Source organism: Macaca mulatta, chromosome 16, assembly GCF_049350105.2.
Source record: "Macaca mulatta isolate MMU2019108-1 chromosome 16, T2T-MMU8v2.0, whole genome shotgun sequence".
Taxonomy (NCBI): Eukaryota; Metazoa; Chordata; class Mammalia; order Primates; family Cercopithecidae; genus Macaca; species Macaca mulatta.
Window position 1 is genome coordinate 42,415,375 of NC_133421.1, and position 23,922 is coordinate 42,439,296.

The following is a 23,922-nucleotide window of genomic DNA, read 5'->3' on the forward strand; positions in this document are numbered from 1 at the left end:
ATCAGGAGGTCAGGAGATCGAGACCATCCTAGCTAACACGGTGAAATCCCGTCTCTACTAAAAATACAACAAATTAGCCAGGTGTGGTGGTGGGAGCCTGTAGTCCCAGCTACTCGGGAGGCTGAGGCAGGGGAATGGCGTGAACCCAGGAGGCGGAGCTTGTAGTGAGCCAAAACTGCACCATTGCACTCCAGCCTGGGTGACAGAGTAAGACTCCATCTCAAAAAAAAAAAAAAAAAAAAAAAGAAGAATCCTTTAACCCTGTCAGACTGGTCTTCTCACTGTCCCGGAACATGTCACACCATTCACAGAGGCACCCCTGCATGGAATGCTCTCCCTTGCCATTCTTACTTCATGCATAGCTAAGTCTTATTCACATTCCAGCATTTAGCCCAATCCCTTAATCGATAAAGGGCTTCCTTAGCCACCAAAGCTCAGACTCCTCAGAAATTTCCTCCACATGTGAACTGTAGAATATTGGTACTAATCATCAGGCATTTATTATATGCTACTTTTGGGGGTTACATATCTTTTCATTCTATTTATCTCCAATTACATCATTATTCTTGGAATGAATTATATGTAGTCCTCAGTATACACAGTTTCTAGCAAAAAGCTTTAAGTAATACCTGTTGATTGGTAATTTGTTAATTGTTAATTTGCAATAACTGAAGGCATAACATCATTTAATATTTTCAACTATTACTTTAAAATATCCATTTAGACAACTGGAATCTTAGAATATATGACTTTAGAAGCCATGTAGAACAATATTCCAGATGCACAACATCTCTTTACAAGAACCTAATGAGTGAATTTTTAACTCCAGTTTCAGTAAGTTCACATGACAAGAAACTCATTACCTTCTTTGGGAACCATTTGATGTCTAAGTAGCAGTTCCATAATACAACTATCAATACCAGGAGATTAACACATGGTATACTGCTAAGATTTAATTCTCGAACCCCATTCAAACTCTACCAAATGCCCCAATAAATGTCCCTTATAGCAAAAGGATACAGTTCAACATCATGCTTCACCTTTAGTTGTTATGTCTTGTTATTCTTATTGCTTCTAGAATACTTCCTCAGTCTTTCTTGGAATTTAACATTTTTGAAGGTTACAGGCTACTTAAAGACTGGCCTTCAATTTGAGCTTGCTAGATGTTTCCTCTGATTAGATTCAGGTTATGCATCTTTAGCAGGAATGTCACAGAGGAAGTAATGCTGTGTTTTTCTCATTGCACCTGATCACATGGTACATGATTCTGATCTGTCCCGTTTCTGATATTGTTCATTTTGATCACTTCATTAAGGTAGCATCTGTCAGGCTTCTCCACTGTAACAATAATCTTTTTTTCTTTGATATTTATTAATTGAACATTTTGTAGGGAGATACTAAGTAAATATCCCATTCCTCATCAAACTTCAAAAGTTATTTATTACTTCATGTTAAGTATGGACTCATGGTTTCCGATTTCACTTTGATGATTAAACTGACCCAGATTTAGCTAGTGGGTACTCACTTAAGCTACTTTCTGAATCTGTTTTACATTTTTCATCATTCTTTGAGGATTTCCTAGATTTCTGATACAAGATCCCCCCGGCTCACCTTGTATTAATATTTACTCTGCCACAACCCTGGAATTATCCATTTCTCCACAGAGCCCTGATTTCTTTCAGTGGAGGATGGTACTAGGTGTAACCATTGCTATTATATTAAGGTATCACTGCTCCCAGGTCCTCACAATGGACAGAGATTGGGAATATATGATGTATGGATATACATGGATACACATTCACATTTATATTTACTCCTCTGTCTAGCTGTATATTGAAAACTTCTGATTCCAATCTAGCTACAAAAGGTTGATTGTACTTATCCCCTTTCCATATTTGGAGCTCTCTTTTATGACCATGAGAAACCTGACTCCATTATCCTTAACATATTTACTTATTTGTCAATCTCCCTGTTTATCACTTATCTCCCACTGCTGTCACCAAGACCATGCCAGCACGGATGCTCTTTCTCCATACTCAGGTCCTCATGCATTGGCCCCCTCTTTACTCAACTTGGCTCCAAACTCTAATCTGGGCCCCTGTGGCTCCCCCTCCCCTGGGATGGATGCCTACCATGCTGTGCCCCAACCCAATGGCTTTAGGACCAAATTCTTCAGGAGGAAGAGAAGAGGAGGAAGAAAAGGAGCAGAAAGATAAATCTACATCTCTTCACTTTTACCCACTGGCATGAATTCTGTCTTTTGGGGTCTCCCATAATAAACATAATCAATTCATATGCAAGTATTTGAGGTTGGTGTTCACATCTTGTCTTGTTCCTTCAGTCATTCCTTAAATGACGTATTTTCAAGTACCCTCATCATATTGAGCATTCTTTTCTGAATAAATCCTATTCTGTCTACATAGCTTGTAAAACTGTAGAGGAAACACTTTTGGTTGCCTATCCACTATCCTATCCTGCCCCTAAAATTCCTTCTTTCCTAAAGAAGCCTGATTTTGTTCAGGTATCCACTCCCTTCCATAGAGCTATATGCTGCAGGAAATGTGAAATCTACCATCAGCGCCTGACTATTCAATCATGATAACCACATTCCTCTTACCAGTGACAGGTTTAATAATGGGCATGTGACCAAATGCTAACTAATGAGACATGTAAGGAAGTCTTCTGGGGGCCTTCCTAAGCAAGGAGCACAACACAAGCACACAGCTCACTCTCCTTCCTCAGGACATTACTGTGCCTGGGTGAGATGCACAGAACTGTTGCAACGACCTTCCACCAGCTGAGGATGAAACCAGCACAACAAGAAGGGCAGGACCAAAGGATCACAGACAAGTGGAGGCAGAGTTCTTAGGGACTGGCCAGTTGTGTGAGATAACATGTTTCTTGTTGTGTGAGATAACATGTTTCTTTTCTGTTTAAGCCAGTTTGGTCCGGTTTTCTTTTTAGCTGCCCCCAACAGCATTCTGACTGATACAGAGTGAAGCCAGCAACCACACAACCCTCCAGGAGAGGTGTGATAAGCTAGGGAACTTCCAAGTCCCTGTATTTCCTCTGACACAGCCCAGGTCAATGGTGACACATAACATAGACTACTAAGACGTCCACCTTTCTCACACCTACAACAATGTTATTTTATATTTGTATTGTTAAAGTGTTGCCCTTCAACAGAGAACTAGAGGTTTACTTATTATTTACATTGTTAGCTTTTCCATTGTTTCAACTTGTTCAGGTCTTTTAAGTGAGAATAATAAAGGAAACTGAAGAGTTGTTACTTGACTGCAAAGCAACAGAGCCAGGAATAGGGCAAAAACAGAATAATAAACACAAAGCTAGGAGACAGGAGACTTTTGCCCCCATAGTAAATGTGCCACTAGACTAGTAAAAAGTCCTGACTTTCTATGTTTCTAACTTCATGCATCTATACAACAGTGAGGAACCTCAAGATTCCCTTCTGGCATTAAAATTCTATGACTCAAGAGACTTCATCAGAGAATTCATGGCTCAGAATTTCTCTCTGGCTTGAAGCATAAAATCAAGAAAAGTAAATCCCCCCAAATCAGTGGTAGCCCATTAGTCATTATCAAGATTTACTTATTTCAAATCAACAAAACACTGCCCTTGGGCTACTCACTCCAAGAAACAACTCTATTACACTATAGAGATCAAGTCTGGGCTGTATTTGTGTTTACTCTTAGTAGAGGAAATGTGTAGAAAGCAATTGCCAAATCTGCACCCAATTCACGAATGTGACAAAAAATAAACATTCAGCCATCTCCCAGACCAGAGGGATTATAGGAGCTAAATGAAAGAAAGCCCAGATAGTTATAAATGTGCTGTCACCATGATGTAAAGCCCTTCAATTGCTCCCCAACATACTTAAGTTTTGAATCTTGGGATTTTATGTCCCAAGCCCCTTCGGCAAAGTGTGGTCCCTGATGAGTGCTCCATCTTCACCTGCCCCTACTTTGCCTGCCTTACTCGGCCCAAAGACTCCAGCCTCACTGGATGCCTTTCAGTTTCAGAAACTGATTGAGTCTATCTAAAAATATGTCTCGGCCAGATGCCATGGCTCACACCTGTAACTCCAACACTGGGAGGCCAAGGCAGGTGTGGATCACTTGAGCTCATAAGTTTGAGACCAGCCTGGGCAACATCGTGAAACCCCGTCTCTACAAAAAATACAAAAATTAGCTGGGCATGGTGGTACATGCCTGTAGTCCCAGCTACTTGGGAGGCTGAGGTAGGAGACTAGCTTGAGCCCAGGAGGTGGAGGTTGCAGTGAGCTGAGATTGTGCCACTGCACTCCAGCCTGGGCAACAGAGTCAGACCTTGTCTCAATAAATAAATAATCAATAAAAGTATGTCTCTTTGTCTTCTCTCTCTCTCTTCCCTGAGTGTTCCCCTGCCCCTAACCTCTCCCCCAACACTCACACATTCTGCAGCCTTCTGATCTTGCTTAAAGCTATCTTCCCCATAAAGTGCCCTCCCTGTGACACATCCACGAACTTGGACACGTCACTTCCATTTCCCCTATGGGAACTCTGCTCTTTCTCTTCATAGCACTTATTACTACTTGTAGTTATCCTTTTGTTTGTTTACTGGTTTAGTATGTTCCCCTTGCTGGTTTATCAGCTCCATGAGAACAAGAACCATGTCTGTCTGGGTTGCTCCTGCATATCCAGAAAAGAATAAAGACAACGTGGTTGCCATCATACTTTCAAAGGCATCTTAATGGCATGGAAAAACATTTAAGATACTATGCTGTGTGAAAAAACAGTTTACAAAGCTATATGTTGTATAAGCAGGAAGATACCAAATTTTTGAATATGTACATTTTTATATGTCTAGAAAAGATTGTACGGGAAATAAATCAAGGTATTAACAAGGAGGGTGGGATTATATATTTTTGTATGGAGAATCTGAGGACAGAAAATACATACATAGTATGCTAAAAGTGGACAACCATAACCATCAGGTGAAAAAATGGAAAACTCGTTATAAGGATAAGGAATAAAGTGTGATTATCAAATGATTAAATTGATTTAATAATCAAAACAGAACTGAGAACACTGATTATCTGGATAAGTTGTAACACATTTGTTAATATGTCAGTCAGCTCACATTACAGTCATAGCAGTTTTAACAGAACACAACTGTGGAGCAAAAAACATTAGCCAAGGACAGGGGCTCCGAGCCTGGCTGCATATGAGACTCACCTGGGCACTACGGAGGCTTAATACATCACCATCTCCAGGAGATGGAGTCCAGGGAATCTGCGTGTTTTAAAAGCTGGGTGATCGTGACACAAGGCTGGATTTGGGAACCCCAGTCTAGGATAAATCAAGAAGTTGGAGAAGAGGTTTCTTTCCAGTAAGCGTTTCAGATAAAATAGGAACCTGAGAGGTAGAGATGCAAACAGTAACAGATTCTGCCAATAGCAGCTGCCTACCACAAGTCAACAAGCAGTCATAAATTGCACACAGTGTGGAAAAATCCACTCATCATGTTTGGTTTGTTCAACCACACAAATAATTCAAATACCAAGGGCAGTAATATGTTTTAGAGTAGCACCTTACCTACTTAGGACTCAGCTTGGCCTACTTGCCTTTCCAGCCAAACACAGCAAAGCAATAAAAAATACCTCTCAGCAGAGAAGATAAAAAACAGACGTCTTAAAACTCTTGCCCTACAACTGATACAGCCAAGATAACCCCTCAGTCTTCATTAGAACATATTAACTCCTTTTTTATACACCCTTCTAATGAGCTCCGCTGACAGCCAAAACTCAGAGCAGATTACCTTTGTAAATTAAGAGGGGGAAGGGAATTCACGGAGAGGCACACAGAAAGCAACGACAGAAACTGAACCATGTATTTTTAAAAGTTAATTTAGATCAACTTAGTGTGGAACAAAACATTACAAATATGACAATAAATACCAAAGACATGAAAACAACTTTTTATAACTACAGTCATGATTATCTAAGTCATTAAGAAAAAGAATTAAATCACATTCTTTATATTCTGCTTAAGGAAGCAAAAATGAGAAGGCACGAACATCTGAGTGCCCTCTATGTGTAAAGAACAATAAACAACCCAGCTATTATCTCATTTGATGTAATAACCTTGTAGTGTAGGTATCAGTCTCATTTGAAGACGACTGGGCCATTAAAGGCTCAGAGAACTGAGGTAGATTTTTAAAGTTGTACCGCAGAAAGTAGCCATAGTGATGTCTAACTTTGAATAACTGAAATATTTCCTTTGCTCATTATTTTATACCACATTGCCACTTTTAAAGTAATTTTGGTTACAAGCATTTCTTTCTTCCTTTTTTTTTTTTTTTTTTTTTTTTTGGTGTTTCCAAGGATAAAAGCCTTCTGGAAAAAAAATCATCTAAAACAGTTGTTTGCAAGCTGTTTTTCCAATGTGATAGCATTTTTTCCCAAATGACATATTCCTTGGAACCCCACTGTGCAGGAGCAGAGCTGCTCTGTTAAAAGCACCAGAGTGCCAGGGCCTGAAGCCCTACTCCACCTCTACCTGTAATCCAAGACTGCTCCTCAGGCACCTCCATGACCCAGGACACCACAGAATACAGATTTTTTTTTAAAAGCACCAATCTAAACAAGCTTAGTCCCTGGATTTGCTGTGTAAAAGCATGTCCCTTAGAAACACTCAACTAATAACACAAAGCTATATAAAGGCATCACAATGTTGTGAAAAGTTTGGTAGTATGGTAAAATGTAGTTAACTGACTAAGGCAAGCAACAACACGAGACTGCTCAAGATTACAGTGCCACTAATGTTTCCTGCTTTGTTGTATCATGTCAAGCTTCACATGTCTGAGTTCTACAAATGAGGAAGAAAAAAAAAAAAAAAGGAGAGAAACGTCTACCATTTCACAAAAGCCCAAAATCTATTTTAGTGGTTTTTTCCAAGAGTAACTGTAATTTCATTTTTCCTGTATTACCAAAAACTGAAGTTACTACAGAAAAATCAGATTATATAAACACATAAAATAGAATACATTAAAAAGCATACATAAAATATAGTAAATGCATAGTTCAGCCAAGAATCAAAGATGCAGAAGTACTATGCATTTATTTGTTTATTCTGTGATAGAGGTGAAAATATTTTGTCCTTAAGGCCTCAGAATAAGCCTTGGGAGATAAGACTTTGTCTTGCCCTTAGAACTTTGAGTGTAGAGGTAGGACATAAATATAAACTGATAGGAAAGGTTGAATGCAATACAAAAAAAAATAGTTGTACTCACTGACATTTAAACTATTCTAGAGATTTTTTGAGTCATTTATAGGTTTTTGTCTTAATCAGAAGGAACATGGGATAAGATGGTAGAATCAGGTTAACTCAACCTCAATATCAAGGACTATTCTTATAATAAACTTAAAATGACCTAAATATCTGTAAAACCCAAAGCTGAAATATGACTAATGATGGGGTTTATCCGAAACAAATACGTTGTTGGGTTTTTTTCCATGGGGTTTGACTTTTTTTTAATTGACTATAAAATTTATCTTGACTTTATATTGGACTCCAAGCAACAGTCTGAGCTAGAACCATTTGGGATCACCCGACGTCGCTACAGATGGTCCTCTATTGTACAAGTTACTCAAAGACGACTTTGTGGTCAGAGGCGAAATTTGTTTGCTTCATTGTTTTAGATGAAGCCATTTTTTTTTTTTTGATAAATTCATTTGCTTCTACTGCATATGTGAACCTTGTGAATATACAGTAAGTGGTAATGGGTTTTTTCCCAAGACTTAACAATATAACTGTGAGAGACATGAGGAGAGGAGGAATAAAAGGAAAGCTGTGTTTGTTCCCCAGTGTGTTTATCCATCTATTCCTGGAGGTTCTTTTAGAACCCTGAACTGGCCTGTGGCTCTTTCTGAAAAATCTGTGTTCAGGAGTAAACAATATTTTTATTAAAGCAAAATGGCTTTACTAGAGTTAATGCTTTAAACTCATTAAAGTGAAATCCATTTCTATATTGTGTATCAAGGAGCAGAAATGTAGGAAAATAAAGGCAATCCCATTCTGGGATAACTGTAACTAGTCCTATGTGAGCAGCTGTGCCTGGAATACAAACTGGGATATCTTCAGGAACAAGGCTAGGACAATGAGGAGCCTGGAAGGTGGACAAAATACCAAGAGGAACTAGCAGATGTTCTCGATTCCCTTCTCCATCAACTGAAGTCACTTACTGGAACCCTTCTCTTAAAAAATGATCTGCTTTCCAAAAGCAGACCATTCTATTTCAATAAGAAATGCTGAAAGCCATGATTAGAGTCATAGTCTGGCTCACTAGTGTCTCTCTTTTTATTTTTATGTTTTTACAGACAAAGTATCACTATATTGCCCAGGCTGGAGTGCAGTGGCTATTCACAGGTGTGATCATAGTGTCAAATCCATGGGCTTGAGCAATCCTCCTGCCTCAGCCTCCCCAGTAGCTGGGACCACAGGTGTGGGTCATTGCACCTGGCTCCTCACTAATGTCCCCTTAACCCAAATGTTAAGGCCACAGTATTCACCACACACACTGAGTGCTGAGTCTTGTAAGTTCTGTAATTGAGCATAAAATAAAAGAAAAAATAACTTCTCTTCCTCTTCTAGATCCAAAGATAAACCACAGACACAATTTTTAATTGAGCGAAGTTTTCATCAGGTACCCTCCCCTCGCTGTCATCAGGACCTGCCTCCCCAAGAATGAACTAACCTTATACTATATGCTGCTCATCCCTTCCCACAAGGGTTCAGTTCTCTATCCCAGGTCTGCCATATCCCTGAACAGTAACATACTGTAAAATTATTTCTCAAAAATGAAATTCTCTATTCCTTATTCTAACTGATGCCACTGAGGCATGAGAAAGAAATTAACCAGACTGAGCAGATTTACACTAATGTACTTGTGCTGCATTAGAAGTATTTGACTTTCTAAGAGGATTCTTATCAACCTAACTCAATCTCTAGTTGGGAGAATTTGGGGCAGCATAAGACAAGAATGAAAGAAGTGCAGACAATGTGGGGGAAAATATTTTTGAGCAATGGAGGCTGGCTAGCAGCACAGCCAGCCCACGCATGCTTAAAGTGAGTGGAGAGAGAAGAAAAGAAGGCCAGGATGGCTCAGGCCATAGGGCAGGGGGAGAAAGGGCTGTTTCCAAATACTTCAACAAGGGTCTGCTGACATTCTACCTCTTCCATAGGGCATTTTTTACCTACTCCCAATGCCATTTTTTCTTTTCCCGAATTCCCTCCTAATATAGTACATACATACAGCTCTTAATTATATTGTCATCAGTTCTCTTTTCTAAAAATGTGATATGATTCCTTCTCTGTAGGAAGCCCTTAAAAGAATGGATTGTCTTGGGAGGCTGACGGGTGAATCATGAGGTCAGGTGTTTGAGACCAGCCTGGCCAACATGGTGAAACCCCATCTCTATTAAAAATACAAAAATTAGCTGACTGTGGTGGTGGGTGCCTGTAATCCCAGCTACTCGGGAGGCTGAGGCAGGAGAATTGCTTGAACGCAGGAGGCAGAGGTTGCAGTAAGCTGAGATTGTGCCACTGCACTCCAGCCCAGGTGACAGTGTGAGACTGTCTCAAAAAAAAAAAAAAAAAAAAAAAGACTTGTCTGCGCTATTCATTTGAGCTCAATCATATTTCACTTTATATTGATCCATTTATTAATGTATCTCTTACTCCCAATTAAATTATCTCTCAAAGAGTAACTTTATTAAAAGTAACCCCCACCAAAGTACCCAACCCGGCACCAAGCACACTTTAAGAATTCAAGTAGTTGGCCAGGCACGGTGACTCATGCCTGTAATCCCAACACTTTGGGAGGATAAGGCGGGCGGATCACCTGAGGTCAGAATTTGGAGACCAGCCTGGCCAACGTGGTGAAATCCTGTCTCTACTAAAAATGCAAAAATCAGCTGGGCATAGGTGGCAGGTGCCTGTAATCCCAGCTACTTGGGAGGCTGAGGTAGGAGAATTGCTTGAACCCAGGAGATGGAGGTTGCAGTGAGCCAAGATCGCACCACTGCACTCCAGCCTGGGTGACAGAGCAAGACTCCATCTCAAAAAAAAAAAAAAAAAAGAATTCAAGTAGTTGCTAGCTTTAATACCAGGAGATTATATGAAACACATATAATAACACAAATAATAACACAAAAATAACATATATAGGGTCTAGAGATGAATGAAGAAATTAGTTACAGATTAAAAAAAAAAAACAACTCTAGACTTAAAGTCTGTTACCTGGCAATAGTGCCTAAATGTTACAAACCTTCGTGAAGGCTGAGAACAGTGACATGCAGAATAAAATAGTTTAGAAATCTCTTAAATATGAATAGATTTCATTTTCCAAAGAGTTTAAAACATTTTCCAGAAATTAAATAGTGATACCTGGAGGGAACGTGATTATGAGAATGCATAGGGTGGTAGTTACAGAGCGAATTGGGAATAGCAAGGGCATTTTTGGTGCACAGGGCTGGACCAGGGAATGGAGCAGAGACAGGGGGCACCTACTGAGTATCTACTATGCTTCAGCCACCACCATAGGTATTTGACACATGTTTTAAATGTGCTATAATTTCACAAGAACACATCATCTTTATAGATGAAAAAACTGAGGCTCAAAAAAGCTAAGTCACTTGTCCAAGGTCACACAGGTGGTAGCAGATGAACAAAGACAAGATTAAGGTCCAGATTTGTCTATTTCCGGTGTTCTTGCACTCTCTGCTAGGTAATGTGAATTCCCTAGTTTGCGCCATTGCAAAGTTTCATCCTTGCCCCCCGCAAACAAAATCAAAACAAACAAATTTGTCTTAATGAGGGAGGAAGAAATGACACGGAAGACATGAAAATATCTAGTTCTCTAGCAGTTATGGGGTCAGGGTAGGGAGGTGAGGCCATTTGGGAAGGATTCAGGGAGAGTCAGCATTAGCTGAGTGAGAATTCTATACAAGGCACTTGCTGCACATGTGATTTCATCTCAATAACCCTGAAAGGTGATCATTTTACATATAAGGAAATGAGGCTTAGGGAAGCCCATGCTAACAGGAATAAAAGTGAAGCTGAGATTTGAACTTGGTCACTTAGTCTCAGAGCCTGTGCTCTTTCTGTGACTCCCTATTGGAAGCATACTTTTGCTTCTCTTTTTCCCATAAATGCTCAAAACTAAAGTTTGGAAAACATTGTTCTATTCAAGAGATCTTGACCGGGTGCAGTGGCTCATGCCTCTAATCTCAGAACTTTGGAAGGCCGAGGCAGGTGGATCACTTGAGCTCAGGAGTTTGAGACCAGCCTGACCAACAGAGCGAAACCCCATCTCTACTAAAAACACACACAAAAAATTAGCTGGGAGTGGTACTACGTGCCTGTAATACCAGTCATTAGGGAGGCTGAGGCATGAGAATCGCTTGAACCCGGGAGGCAGAGGTTGCAGTGAGCCAAGATCGCACCACTGCACCCTAGCCTGGGCAACATAGGGAGGCCCTGTCTCAGAAGAGAGATCTAGCCAGTAATTACATTGTAGTTGAACTGAAAGAAACCTGCTTCTTACAGGAAATAAAACCGTCATCTAAATCAAGGCATCTAATAAATGATAAAGGAGAGACATACAATGCATATTTTAAAATGCTGTTTCCCTCTGACCCCATTGATGAATATAGTTGGCGTTTTTATAGGCCATGTCGGTGAGGCTCATGAACAGGTAATCAACCCAGTGGAGCTGGAGCCACTGCTGACGGTAAAGTTCCCCGACTTGGCAGTGGCTGGGCAATAATACAATGACCCAAACCAGTTCCAGTGGCAGCACCACAAATGGGTATTAAAGAATTCTCTTTAAATGGGACCTCTCCTAGAGATAGTGTCCATTTTGCTTAGCTGACTCAGACTTAGGTGAGAATGTCAACGAACAGCTCTCCACATAGAGCTAACACGGAGATCACTAAGTAAACACATTTCTACCTATGTCAGATTCAACATTTTTGTCTCAAAGTTAAGCAAAAAGCCAAAGTGTATCTCTTTAATGTAAAAGTAGTTCTCAAATACAAAAAAAAAAAAAAAAAGATGAGCTAGGCTTGGTGGTGTGTGTCCCAGCTACTCAGAAGGCTGAAGCAGGAGGGTTGCTTGAGCTGGGGAAGTCAAGGCTGCAGTGAACCATAATTGTGCCATCGCACTCCAGCCTGGGTGACAGAGTGAGACCTTGTCTAAAAAAAAAAGAAAAACAAAAGAAGATCCCATCAGAACCTGCAAGGAAATGAACCAGTAGCAACTTCTAAGTGCTTGATTCCACCCACATCTGGCTCTATTTGGGAACTAAATTCAGCAGAAGTCTCCAGGGTCAAGAAATGACCCTGAATAAAAATAGTCTCGGAACTCTGTCACAAAGTAGGAAAGGAAACCAGGCGGCAGGGTGATTCACTCCAAATGGCAGCTCCAAAACCCAAATTCCCATTTTTGTCCCAATATGAAGCCAATGTACAAAACAGGCAGAGAGCAAACTGTCCTTTTCCAAAGGCCTTCAAAAGAGGTTGCCAAAGAATTTCACATGGAAGCCAAAAAGATTTAGTGTGCCATTCACCTCTCCTATAAATCTAACTAGAGCTATTTCTAACTAGAGGCCTGAACCAATGGCAGGTTTACATTTACTTGAAGACCACCCAGGGTATCTATGGTTTTTTTTTCCCCTGGCAAGCAAGAGAAACCCTTTGTCCCACCAAATTTTCCAAACGACCAAACAGCCACAGAGAAAGAATACAGGGGTGGTGTGGTGAGTGTGTGTGTGTCTGTTTCCTGTCTTTCTTCTAATCTATAACTCACTGCCCCAAAACACAGTTAAGTTCTATTAAAGTACAATATTTTGAGAAGATTGTATGCGAAAGAAAAAAAAAAAAGAAAGAAAGAATTCCACTGGTTGAAGAACAATGAGCCAACATTTGAGTACTCAGTTAATTCATTTTAAGATGTATTAAACATGGGGGAGGGCAAATTCTGTAGCATCACAGAAAACACAAAAGCATTAAAGGTAGGTTTGCTTCACAGTCACTCACTTGCACCTTCCCCTTCCAAAGCCTTGCATCTAATTCTGCACTCATGATTTACATTGTTTTTCTTAAAGGTGATTGCCCCCAAGCATTATGATTCCATAGGTTGATGAGGAAGCAACCTATGAATATGATAAATTCTCCATTACGAATAAACGTCCACGTATCCTGAGAGCACATGAGAACGTGACATTGACCTGTTTTGGGGGATTGGGAAAGATTTCTCACATCCGGTCTTGAAGGATGAGTAAGAGTATGGCAGGCAGAGAATGAGGGCAGAGATGATGAAAGGAGGACATTCCAGGGGGTGAAAACAGTAAGGGTCAGTGGCTCGCAGCTAGGGACAATATTGCATGTGTGTGAGCACAAACACACCCACCCACACACAACCCCTCCTCCAAGGACTTGTGTCAATGTCTAGAGACATTTTTGGTTGTCATAAACGAAAGAGGAGTGGAGTTGTTGACATCTGGTGAATAGAGGCCAGAGATGCTGCTAAACATCCTACAACACACAGGACAGCCCCTACAAAAGTCTAAAATGTCACTAGTGACAAGGCTGAAAATCACAGGCCTAAGCAAAGGTACAAAATACATGCTGTGTTAGGTTAAAAATGAGGAGTTGCATGGAGCTTTGGCACGCACAGTGCTTCAAATGATTCCTTTTATGGAAGACAAAACCCATTAAGAAAAGAGAGGAGGAAAAATTAACTTTCTGAGAAGCCAAGATATAAGGCTGAATAGATGCTTTATTCTCAAAACAGGAACCAATAACAAAGCAAGTTAAGAAACTGGACCTCTGGAAGCCTAACGTATATTTCATTGTCCTATAAAATGGAAAGCATTTCTGTCAAGGACACCGTCCACGGCTCAAGTCCACTGCTGAGCAAGTAGCCTGTATTCTTCCTTTCATGCACATGGCTAACTGAGAGTGAGGAGTGTGCAGAGTAAGGAGCACACTGAGAAGATGCAAGCAGCTTGCCCTGGCAGGACTTTCAGAGGGAGGATGCAAAGCTGATGTTAATGCTGGAAGAACTCATGTATAGGAATGGTCCAAGCAAGGAGAAAAGGAACCAACGAGCTCCACATCTAAAAAGGAAGTGGCTACAGAGAAAGCAGAACATGGTAGGACAGGGATGCTGTGGTTTGGGCTTCAACTGGTCATCAGGGTTGCTGGCAGGAGCTGCTCCTGACCATGGAAGCAGGCAGGACTCATACAGGAGTCTTACTCCTGGGCAGAGATCCTTGGAAACTGGAATGAGGAACTTACCACCACCACCTCCACCAAAAAGGCAAAAGAAATATCCCCCAACAAGAGACTTCTGGGAGGGAAAGAAGGAGCCCTCACAATACAAGCAGGTTTTGTTATAAAGCAAGAAATATAAGTTGAAGCTCCTTCTCAGATATCCTAACTCGCACTAATCCACATCTCTCTTTTACTCTTGCCCCATCCAGACACATATCTAGGTCAATTTTTTAAAGTAAAAATGGTAGGAGAAAATTCCGTCAATTGTGGCAGTTGTCTAAAAATCAAGCTTTAGCTCCAAGAGGGAAAAAGAAGGCCAGATTAATAGCAAAAGAAGAAGATAATTCTAAAAGGACAATGCCACGTAAGCTTAAAAAAAAAAAAGTAACTTTTTTTTCCCTCTTCAAAAAAAAGTTGCCACAAAGGAAGGTACTCTGTACCCAGCATTGCGCTAGGTGCTGCTATTGAGAAAACACAGACCCATGAAGCACCTGCAGCCTTGAGTGCTTGACTATTACACGCCTTAAAGGAAGGAAACAGGCCTTGCAGAAGAGCCAGGTGGGAAGGGAGGACAGGACATTCCAGACTGGGGAGTAAGAGCAGGAACTGCAGCTTGGGAGGGCAGGAGTCATGAGGTATAAGCACACATAGGAATTTCACTCACATACCCATATCCACCAATGGACCAAACACGTTCAATTTCAGCTATGTACAACCAGACATGTGCCCAACCACCAATATTCCAGGAGACAAAAACACTTCAGCATCACAGAATAGCATCTGGATTATGCAGTGGTGGGTTTCTGGTCACCTTCTGCAAAGTGAAAGGAAAGAGAGGACGGCTTTCTGTCTGGGCCAGAATTTATAGTTTGAGAGGAGGGTAAGGGTGCTACCCTTTGCTGGCACTGTGTTTATGACTACAGTGAACCAACTACTTTAATTTATAAGTAAGTCACGAATAATCACTGATCTGTATGATGAGAACCACAGCCAATTCTCAGAGTCATCAAGGACACACAGATGAGATATGTACAAATACATATACATCTGTACACCCAGGATCTTGAATGATGTGGAGACTGGGTATAAAGGTAGACCTAAAAACCTGGGCCTTAGCCACTGGCCATGTGGAGAGCTGGTGATTCCTCCCACATCTCCATAACACCAACCCCTTCCCTTCCAAACAACTTAGCTTATTCACTGTCACCCAGAGTCAGCTTTCATGCCGCCAACCCCTGCTCATGCTGCTTAAACCACCTGGAATGCTCTCCAGCCACGTGTCTAGCTTTACAAATCTTACCCACCCTTTGGAACTCAGCTCAACTCCTCTCTTCCTTTATAAGGTGTTTTGGAGTCAATCTAAGGCATCTCTCTCTCTTCTGAACTTACAGAACAATTTATATAATCACTTGACAAATAATCACCTAAGCTTTATAAGGCTTTTATCTTCTCTTTCTTTTCCTTTCTTTCTCTTTTCTTTTCTTTCCTTCCTTCCTTTCTCTCTCTCTCTCTCTCTCTCTCTCTCTCTCTCTCTCTCTCTCTCTCTCTCTCTCCCTCTCTCTCTCTCTCTCTCCTTTTTCTTCTAAGAGACAGGGTCATGCTCTATTATACAGGCTGGAGTACAGCGGTGTGATCAAAGCTGCTTATGGCAGCTTTGAACTCCTGGACTGACACAATCCTCCTGTCTCAGCCTCCTGATGTTGTTTTCTTAAACTATTCTTTAAATCACCCCCTAGAAAATTCCACCTTTCTCCACGTCTTCATTGAGATTCGCCCCTTTGAGAGGTAAGGAGCACATCTTGTAGTTCTTTGGATCCTCCTAGCTTATCTCCTAGAGTACCTTGCACACAGTAGAATTAAATTGCAGTATTCAGCTGGGCGTTGTGGCTCACACCTATAATCCTAGTGCTTTGGGAGGCCAAGATGGGAGGATTGCTTGAGGCCAGAAATTCAAGAACAGTCTGGTCAACATAGCAAGACCCCATCTCTAAAAAATATAAGTATTAAAAAATTGCAGCATTCTCTTCTCTACACATAGGAGTTGTTAGCCTCACCTTAGTAATCTATCTTGAGATTCAAACTTCACACTTAAGAGACTTAATGCTTTAGGAAAAAAAAAAAAGCAGAAATTGTAAGTGCCTTCCCTCAATTTACTTTTTAAAAAACCACATGAGTTTCAATTCTATTGCAGAGGAGTAGTCCTACAAACTAATGTAGCCCTGTTAGACTCTATGCCTTCAATTTCAAATTCTGAAAATTCTGCAAAAGCTCTGGCTGAGGTCATGTATTTGCTGCAGGTGACAGATGGAGGTTAAAATGAATGGCTCCATATTCAACTATTACTAGTGTCTTGTATACAATATGTACATAATAAATGTACCAATGTCTGAAAATCTGAAATGATTATAAGCCAAGAGTGACAAAATTATAAAGGCATTTCTCAAAGCACACAACTTATTTCCTGGGGGCAGGGGAGTAGAATCTCTTAATTTAAAACAACCTTAATCTATGAAATTGCTATGTAACTTACCCCTTTATCTATTTTACGTGCACTTGGGAAAACTTAAAACAGTTTTGCTAATATGGATTTGCCAGGCACTAATCTTTGAAGTTACAAACACATATTATTAATAATTCATTTAACCCTCAGGACAAACCCAATCCTACAGACAAGAAGACTGAGGCACAGAGAGGTTAAGTAACTTGCTCAAAAATCACAGCAAAAATGTAGTAGAACTAGAATTTTAATCTCAACAATCAGACTCTTAATCACTATGATAATGGGTATTGGTTATAGCTGATGTAGAAGTATGTCATTTTGATTAATATTTGAGGTGATTTCTATAAAAGCTGTGCATCCAAAACTTGATCAGAAATGTAACATCCTATCATTATGCTGGTATGTAATAAATCTGATTGACCCCTGTCAACTGGATTGACAGAGGTAGTTAAAACTGCAAGTAGGGTTAAGCACCCAAGCCTAGATTATGATTTTCCATTTTATAAGTTTAAGGAGTGATGTTTAGCTATAAACCTTAGAAGAAATGGAGCCAAAGCTTGCAGGGAAACACATACACGCACACCAAAACTCAGCTATTTTGAAACTCCACTTACTTTAACGTTTAAGTCAAACTAAAACTGTTTACATATTACTCTATCAAGGGTGAAATAATCCCATGTAAAGGGCTTTCTAAAACAAATTCACATCTTGGAAGCCCATTTTGGGGCGATGAGTTGTGACTACGTTCTCAAGGATGTCAGTAACACAAGGGCTCCATCCACTAACTCCTTGAAAAAAACCAAAGCCATGAACGTCTTGTCAAATTCAGACAGTTTATCTTGGCACTGGCAAGTACACCAGTCTCTTCGATGTCTGGAAACGTGTCTAATTACGTTTAGAGAGTAACTAAAAAAATAGCCAGTGTCCCGGAACAGACAGCTCGGGGATCACTCCATAGCATCCTGAATGACAGGATGGAACTACGCCAGGAGAAAAAAAAAAAAGGCGGGGCGGGGGGGTGGCGAAGAAAGAAAGAAAAGAAGCAAGTGTAAAGCCGGGACGAGACGCCAGCCTCTCTCTAAAATAACCCTGAGTCCTCCTAGGGCCTTCGGGGCCACCGCAACTCTCGCTCAAGTTATTTCCCTTCAGTTTCCACGAGGTCACCGGCCCGTCCACATCCCTCACCTGGCGCGGGGAAGTGCGCCCTCCGCGCGGCACACCCCCTGCACCCAAACCCAGGACAGCGCCCAGGGCTCCCCTCTCAGGGAAGCCCGGCCCTTGAGCTCGACACGCCCCCCGCACCCCAAAGCGGCCGCACCCCAGGGGCGTCCGCTCTCGGGCAAGCGCAGCTGCGGAGCTCGGCAGATCCCCGGACACGGCAGCCCGGCCGCCCCTCCATCCCTGGAGCTTGGGCGCCCCCCGACACCCCGGATCCGGCCTCGCCCGGAGGCGCCCCCTCTCGGGAAAGCGCAGCCTCGCGCCCCTGCGCGCGGCCGCTCCGCCCTCACCTGAGCCTGAGGTTGGCCATGAACTCGGGCATGGAGACGGTGTCCATCAGCACGAAGTCCGCCTTGCCGAACTCCAGGCTCTCCTGCTCCGCCATGGCGCCGGCGCGGGGACTCAGGTGGGCGCGCTCGGGCCGCCGGGGCCGCTCCGGGGGCCCGCGATGTGCTCGGGAGGGGCCGGGGCGAGGCCTCGCCGCGAGGCTACAGGGAGGGGGCGCGCACGCCGCTCGGCGGGTCCGGGCCGGACGGAGGCCGCCCCGCTGCTCCTCGGCGCCTTCTTGGCCGGCGCGGCTCCGTACGGGACGCACCCGGCAGTTTCCGCTCCTCCCGCCGCGGCTGCCGGGCGCTGTAGGGGCCGGGACACCGAGACAGAGACGGCGGCGACTGGTCCCGCCTCCGGCCTGGGGCTCGCCCCGGCTCCGCCCCGCCCAGGCCTCCCGACTCCGCCCCGCCTGGCCCACTGAGGAGCCCGCCCCAGCCGCGGCCCTGGCCACCGCCTCTTCACCTGGGCGGCGCGCACGCGCGGGTGGGCGGCGGGGACGCGCGCTGGGCCGGGCGGCGGCAGCTGGGCGGCAGCGCCCCCTGGGGACAGACGCTGGGATCTCAGGCGGCCAAGAGGATGGCCGCCTGCCGCGCACACTTGGTAGCTGCCAACAAAGTTAGAAAAGGTGGCACATATACACCATGGAATACTATGCAGCCATAAAAAAGGATGAGTTTGTGTCCTTTGTAGGGACATGGATGCAGCTGGAAACCATCATTCTTAGCAAACTATCACAAGAACAGAAAACCAAACACCGCATGTTCTCACTCATAGGTGGGAACTGAACAATGAGATCACTTGGACTCGGGAAGGGGAACATCACACACCGGGGCCTATCATGGGGAGGGGGGAGGGGGAAGGGATTGCATTGGGAGTTATACCTGATGTAAATGAGGAGTCGATGGGTGCTGACGAGTTGATGGGTGCAGCACAGCAACATGGCACAAGTATACATATGTAACAAACCTGCACGTTATGCACATGTACCCTAGAACTTAAAGTATAATAATAATTTAAAAAATAAATAAATAAATAAATAAATAAAAAAGAAAAGTAGTTCGTGGAGCTTTTCGCGAGGACAATTCAGTATGATTCTGTCACCCTGCTCCAAAACCCACTCCCGCCTCTCTACTCACACCCTGCCCATTTTTGAAGTGGTGGTTCAAGCACAGACTGAAAGATAATAATAATGGCTAACATTTTGGAGGCACCAAAAATGCCCAGAGTTGTTCTCAGCGCCTTAGAGAACTTTTAACAAACTTTCCACACGACTAGGAAGTGGAGCAGCTGCGGTTTTACGCAGGTCATTTGACTTAGGAGCCGCAGCGTTCAACCACGTCTGACTACCTCCAATCTCCAATGGCCCATTTTCTCTTCCACTCATCCGAGCATGTCATCAGACATGACCTTGTATGATTATTAAGTTTTTAATATATCTATGTATCATCTCTCCAGGATTATTGCAGATGACTTGAGCATGGGACCATCCTTTGGGCATCCACCAAATAGCTATTGTACTACTTTGCATATATAAATATGAAATCCATATTGGTTCAATGGAATGAAGTGAGTTGTAAGTAGTCTCCAATTTATTGACACATTGGTTGAGCTTGGAAAATTGTTTTTGAACTTAGAATGAGTTTTCCCAAGGAAAATATACTACAAATGACTTTCTTTTCTTTTTTTTTTTTTTTTTTCTTTTTCTAGAGACAAATTATCCCTCTGTCACCCAGGCTGGAGTGCAATGGTGAAATCACAGCTCACTGCAACCTCAAACTCCTGGGCTCAAGCAATCCTCCAGCCTCAACCTCCCGAGCAGCTAGGACTACAGGTGTATGATACCATGCCCAGCTATTTTTTTAAATAAATGACTTTCTAAGGTATCTACATTTATTCAGTCCTGTGTTTCTGTTAGGACATCTTCTATTACAAAATCTACTAGGAAATCTAGAGGCCTCCAAGGACCTGGCTGGGCTTCAACTCTGCGTGAGTTTGAGATGAGTAAACCAGACTGAAGGACCTTGCCCAAGGCCTGCTTCAGCTGCCAGCCACCCACGCTTGCCAAGAGAAAGGAAAGTGGCTTTGTCACCTCCTGAGGGACTGCCTTTGACATCAGAAAACCACCCCAAACCCTGGCACCAGCAGAGCTGGGCTGCATCTGACTACGTTAGCAGCTGTCCTTCAGAAGGAGGAGATCCACCTGTCTGGATCTCAGTGTCCTCATTCGTGGAATAAAAGCTCTGGAATAAGGTAGGACTGACCTATGGTTGGGTCATTTGTGGAGATGTCGGTCAGTGGCTAAGTAGGTTATTGCATAGGGTATGGCTGTATTCCTAATGTTTGTATTGGCATGTTTAAACATAAGCAGAACTGAACTTCAAAACGGAAAGAAAGAAATCTCGAACTGTGTGACTTTGGAGTATCCAGGGACCACACCCCAAAACCTATTGGTAAATTACATGTGTGTGTTCCCTGAGCCCTTGTGGGTGTTAAAAATTAGGGCAAAATTCCAGGTTCCAGGAAAAGAAACATCAAGGCTTGCAGACTGAGAGGGTTGCAGAAATTGTACAGTGGGTAGGAGCTATGGTGGGATACAATGTGGTTTCCAAATGGCCAAAGTAAGAGATCCTGATTTTAATCAACATCTTATATAGGAACCCAACATATAAAACACATATAAAACATATGCAAAGGGTATTTTATTAATTTCTTGTTTAAGTCCAAATTAATGTAAAATTAGGCATTGATGCTCTCTTGATGAACCCAAATCTTTCAATGGGGCTCACTATTAGCCTCAGGATTCCAGTTTACTTTTGTATGTTGTTTTTATTGTACAGTGTCAAGGAAATTCTGGTTTGTATAACTACACAGTAATTTGTTACCCATACAACTTTACATTCAGCATTTCTAGGCCAATGTGCAGTTACAACCTTATTAATCAATGGCACACTTGAGCAAAGTTCAGGTATATGCAAAGCTGGCAGGAGAGACAGAATGCTGAGGTCTGTATTCAATCGAGGTAACCTAGAGCAGATTAGCTCATTATGCACGTTCGCTGTGACAAAATTTGAGTAGAAACACATTTGGAGATGCATGTTTTTGTTACAGTTTAAAATATACTAAAAATAAAACAAATAAGTTTATATCCCCAATCATGAGACGCACAGACACCATGAGCCTCCTGATGTGATCTCCTGAAAAAGACACGTATCATTGACCTGCTAAAAATACATAAATGGAATCTAATCATGAAGAAACATCAAACAAACTCACATTAAGGGACATCCTACAAAACAATTGACCTGTATTCTTCAAAAATATCAATGGTGTGAAAGACAAAGAGGCTGAGGCACATCACAGTTAAAGGCAATGTGTGATTCTGGACTGGATCTCCAACCAGAAAAGTGTAAAGGACATTATTGGGATAATTGGTGAAATTCAAATATGGACTCGATGTTAGATAGTAGAATAGTATCAATGTTAGTTTTTCTGAACTTGATCATTTTACTGGGATTCTGCAAGATAATGTCCTTGTTTCTAGCAGATATCTGCTAAAGTATTTAGGAGTAAAATGATGTCTCAAACTGTTTGGCAAGAATAATAAAAATAATAATAAGGAGATGAGGAGGTGGAAGGAGGGTATGGATATATGTTGGTAGACATATAAATGATTAAAACAAATGATGCAAAATACTAACAACTGGTAAAGTCGTTAAAAATATATGGGACTTTTGAGGGGATTTTCTTTTGTACTATCCTCACAACTTTTCTGTAACTTTGAAATTAGTTTGAAATTTATTTTATTTATTTATTTATTTATTTATTTATTTATTTATTTATTTAGAGACAGAGTCTCACTGTGTCGCCCAGGCTGGAGTGCAGTGACATGATCTTGGCTCACTGCAACCTCTACCTCCAGGGTTCAAGCGAGTCTCCTGCCTCAGCCTCCTGTAGCTGGGACTACAGGCGTGTGCCACCATGCTCGGCTAATTTTTGTATTTTTAGTAGAAACGGGGCTTCATCCTGTTGGTCAGGCTGGTCTCAAGCTCCTGACCTCATGATCTGACCACATCAGCCTCCCAAAGTGCTGGGATTACAGGTGTGAGCCACCATACTCGGCTTGAAATTTAAACTTAAAAATTAAATAGCAATCTAAAACTGTCCTAAAATAAAATTTTTTACTTTAAAAAAATTAAATAGCACTTAGAAATAAAAGTCACATCAGAATTTTGCAAACCTTCCAGAACTGAAGAACCAGCAGATATTTTTGAAAACCCTGGTCCAGGGTACTTCTTAGCTCTGTTTGGCATAGATGTGCTAGGAGATTATAAACACTGAACAGGTAATTCTAAAAACAAAAATAATTAGATGTCAAATATATCCATATACCCCGGAGAAGGTGCATCCTGTTCTCTGCCTGAAATTCTCCCTGCCACCCCACCCCTCACTCCTATGACCTAGCTAACTTCTGCTAATCCCTCCGCTCTCAGTCTCAACATCACTTCCTCCAAGAAATCTTCCATAATCTCCTAAATCAGAATTGGCTGTTCCTCCTCTCATACAGCATCCTGGAAGTGCTGCCCCCATTACAGCACTAAATGCCCTTGAGCCTATTGTCCATCTCTCTCACTTGTTTTTAAGGGCCATGAGGGCTGGAAGCTGTCTTTTCTGTTTTTTGATGTAAACGTAACTCTGGCACCTCCTAGCATAGTGCCTAAGAGATGAAGTGCTTAATAAACACTTGCTTGATAAATGAATATGAAATGGTCTATGAACCTATGGGTCATAAAATGTGAGACTGTGAATCCATCCCCATTGGTAGATTTTCTGCGTTGCAAATTAGTCATCGTACAACATTAACCTCAGTCTCATCTCCTGCCCCGGAAGCAGATCTCAGGGCTGTGTTTGTTTTTGCCCTGGGGCCAGGCCTGCACACTGTGTGTTCACACTGACCAAAAGCTGCTGTTCCAAAAACCCTTCAGTAGTTACCAGTGGCTGCAGAGGGTCTACTTTTGATGATCCACGAAAATCAACCCTGAATTTTCCACCGCAAATGTTTATTCCCATTCAACTTTCCCAGAATGTTTCTGGGCTGCCCTGCCCTCCCTCCCTTTACCAGGGGATCTGCATCCAAGGAAGACGACTCTTTCAGCATGAGTCTGGCAAGACAGAAACAGAATGGCTAGGAAAACAACAACAACAACAACAATAGTCACACAGTGTATTCTAAGGGCATTTTATAAATTTATTTTATAATCCCATATTGTCACAGAGCAGAAGTAGAAAGGCAAATATATCTTGCAAAATAACCTCATTATGTACTTACAGCCATATAGAAATGATTTGGAACTCTGCCTTAGAAAATATCCAAAACATACCTCCTCCTCTTTACTGCATGAGCCTGGATTTGAACTAAGAATGATACATCAGAAATAGCATATGTACTTTTCATGGTTTCTGAAGCCTAAAGATTATTTAAGTATAAAGAGACCTGACAGTTGGCTCTCTGATGTCATTGATGACTTTTACCCACCTGTAG

At 42.1% G+C, this 23,922-nt stretch overlaps 1 protein-coding gene and 1 long non-coding RNA gene across 5 annotated transcripts in view; one reads left to right on the forward strand and one right to left on the reverse strand.

Moving 5' to 3' along the window:
- Window positions 1-18,690, reverse strand: part of MYO1D (myosin ID) — a 379,527-nt gene extending 360,837 nt beyond the window's left edge. For all 4 annotated transcript variants that reach the window (XM_015119046.3, XM_077970764.1, XM_077970767.1 and 1 more), the window contains exon 1: window positions 18,344-18,690. In XM_015119046.3, coding sequence (XP_014974532.1) covers window positions 18,344-18,438 — 95 coding nt within the window. In that variant the 5' untranslated portion in view covers window positions 18,439-18,690. The remainder of the gene's footprint in view (window positions 1-18,343) is intronic.
- LOC114673093 (uncharacterized) lies at window positions 18,320-20,633 on the forward strand. The gene is made up of 3 exons (XR_013406288.1): window positions 18,320-18,459; window positions 19,839-19,956; window positions 20,091-20,633. It is a non-coding gene; the product is annotated as an uncharacterized LOC114673093 (long non-coding RNA).
- Window positions 20,634-23,922: the final 3,289 nt, after the last annotated feature.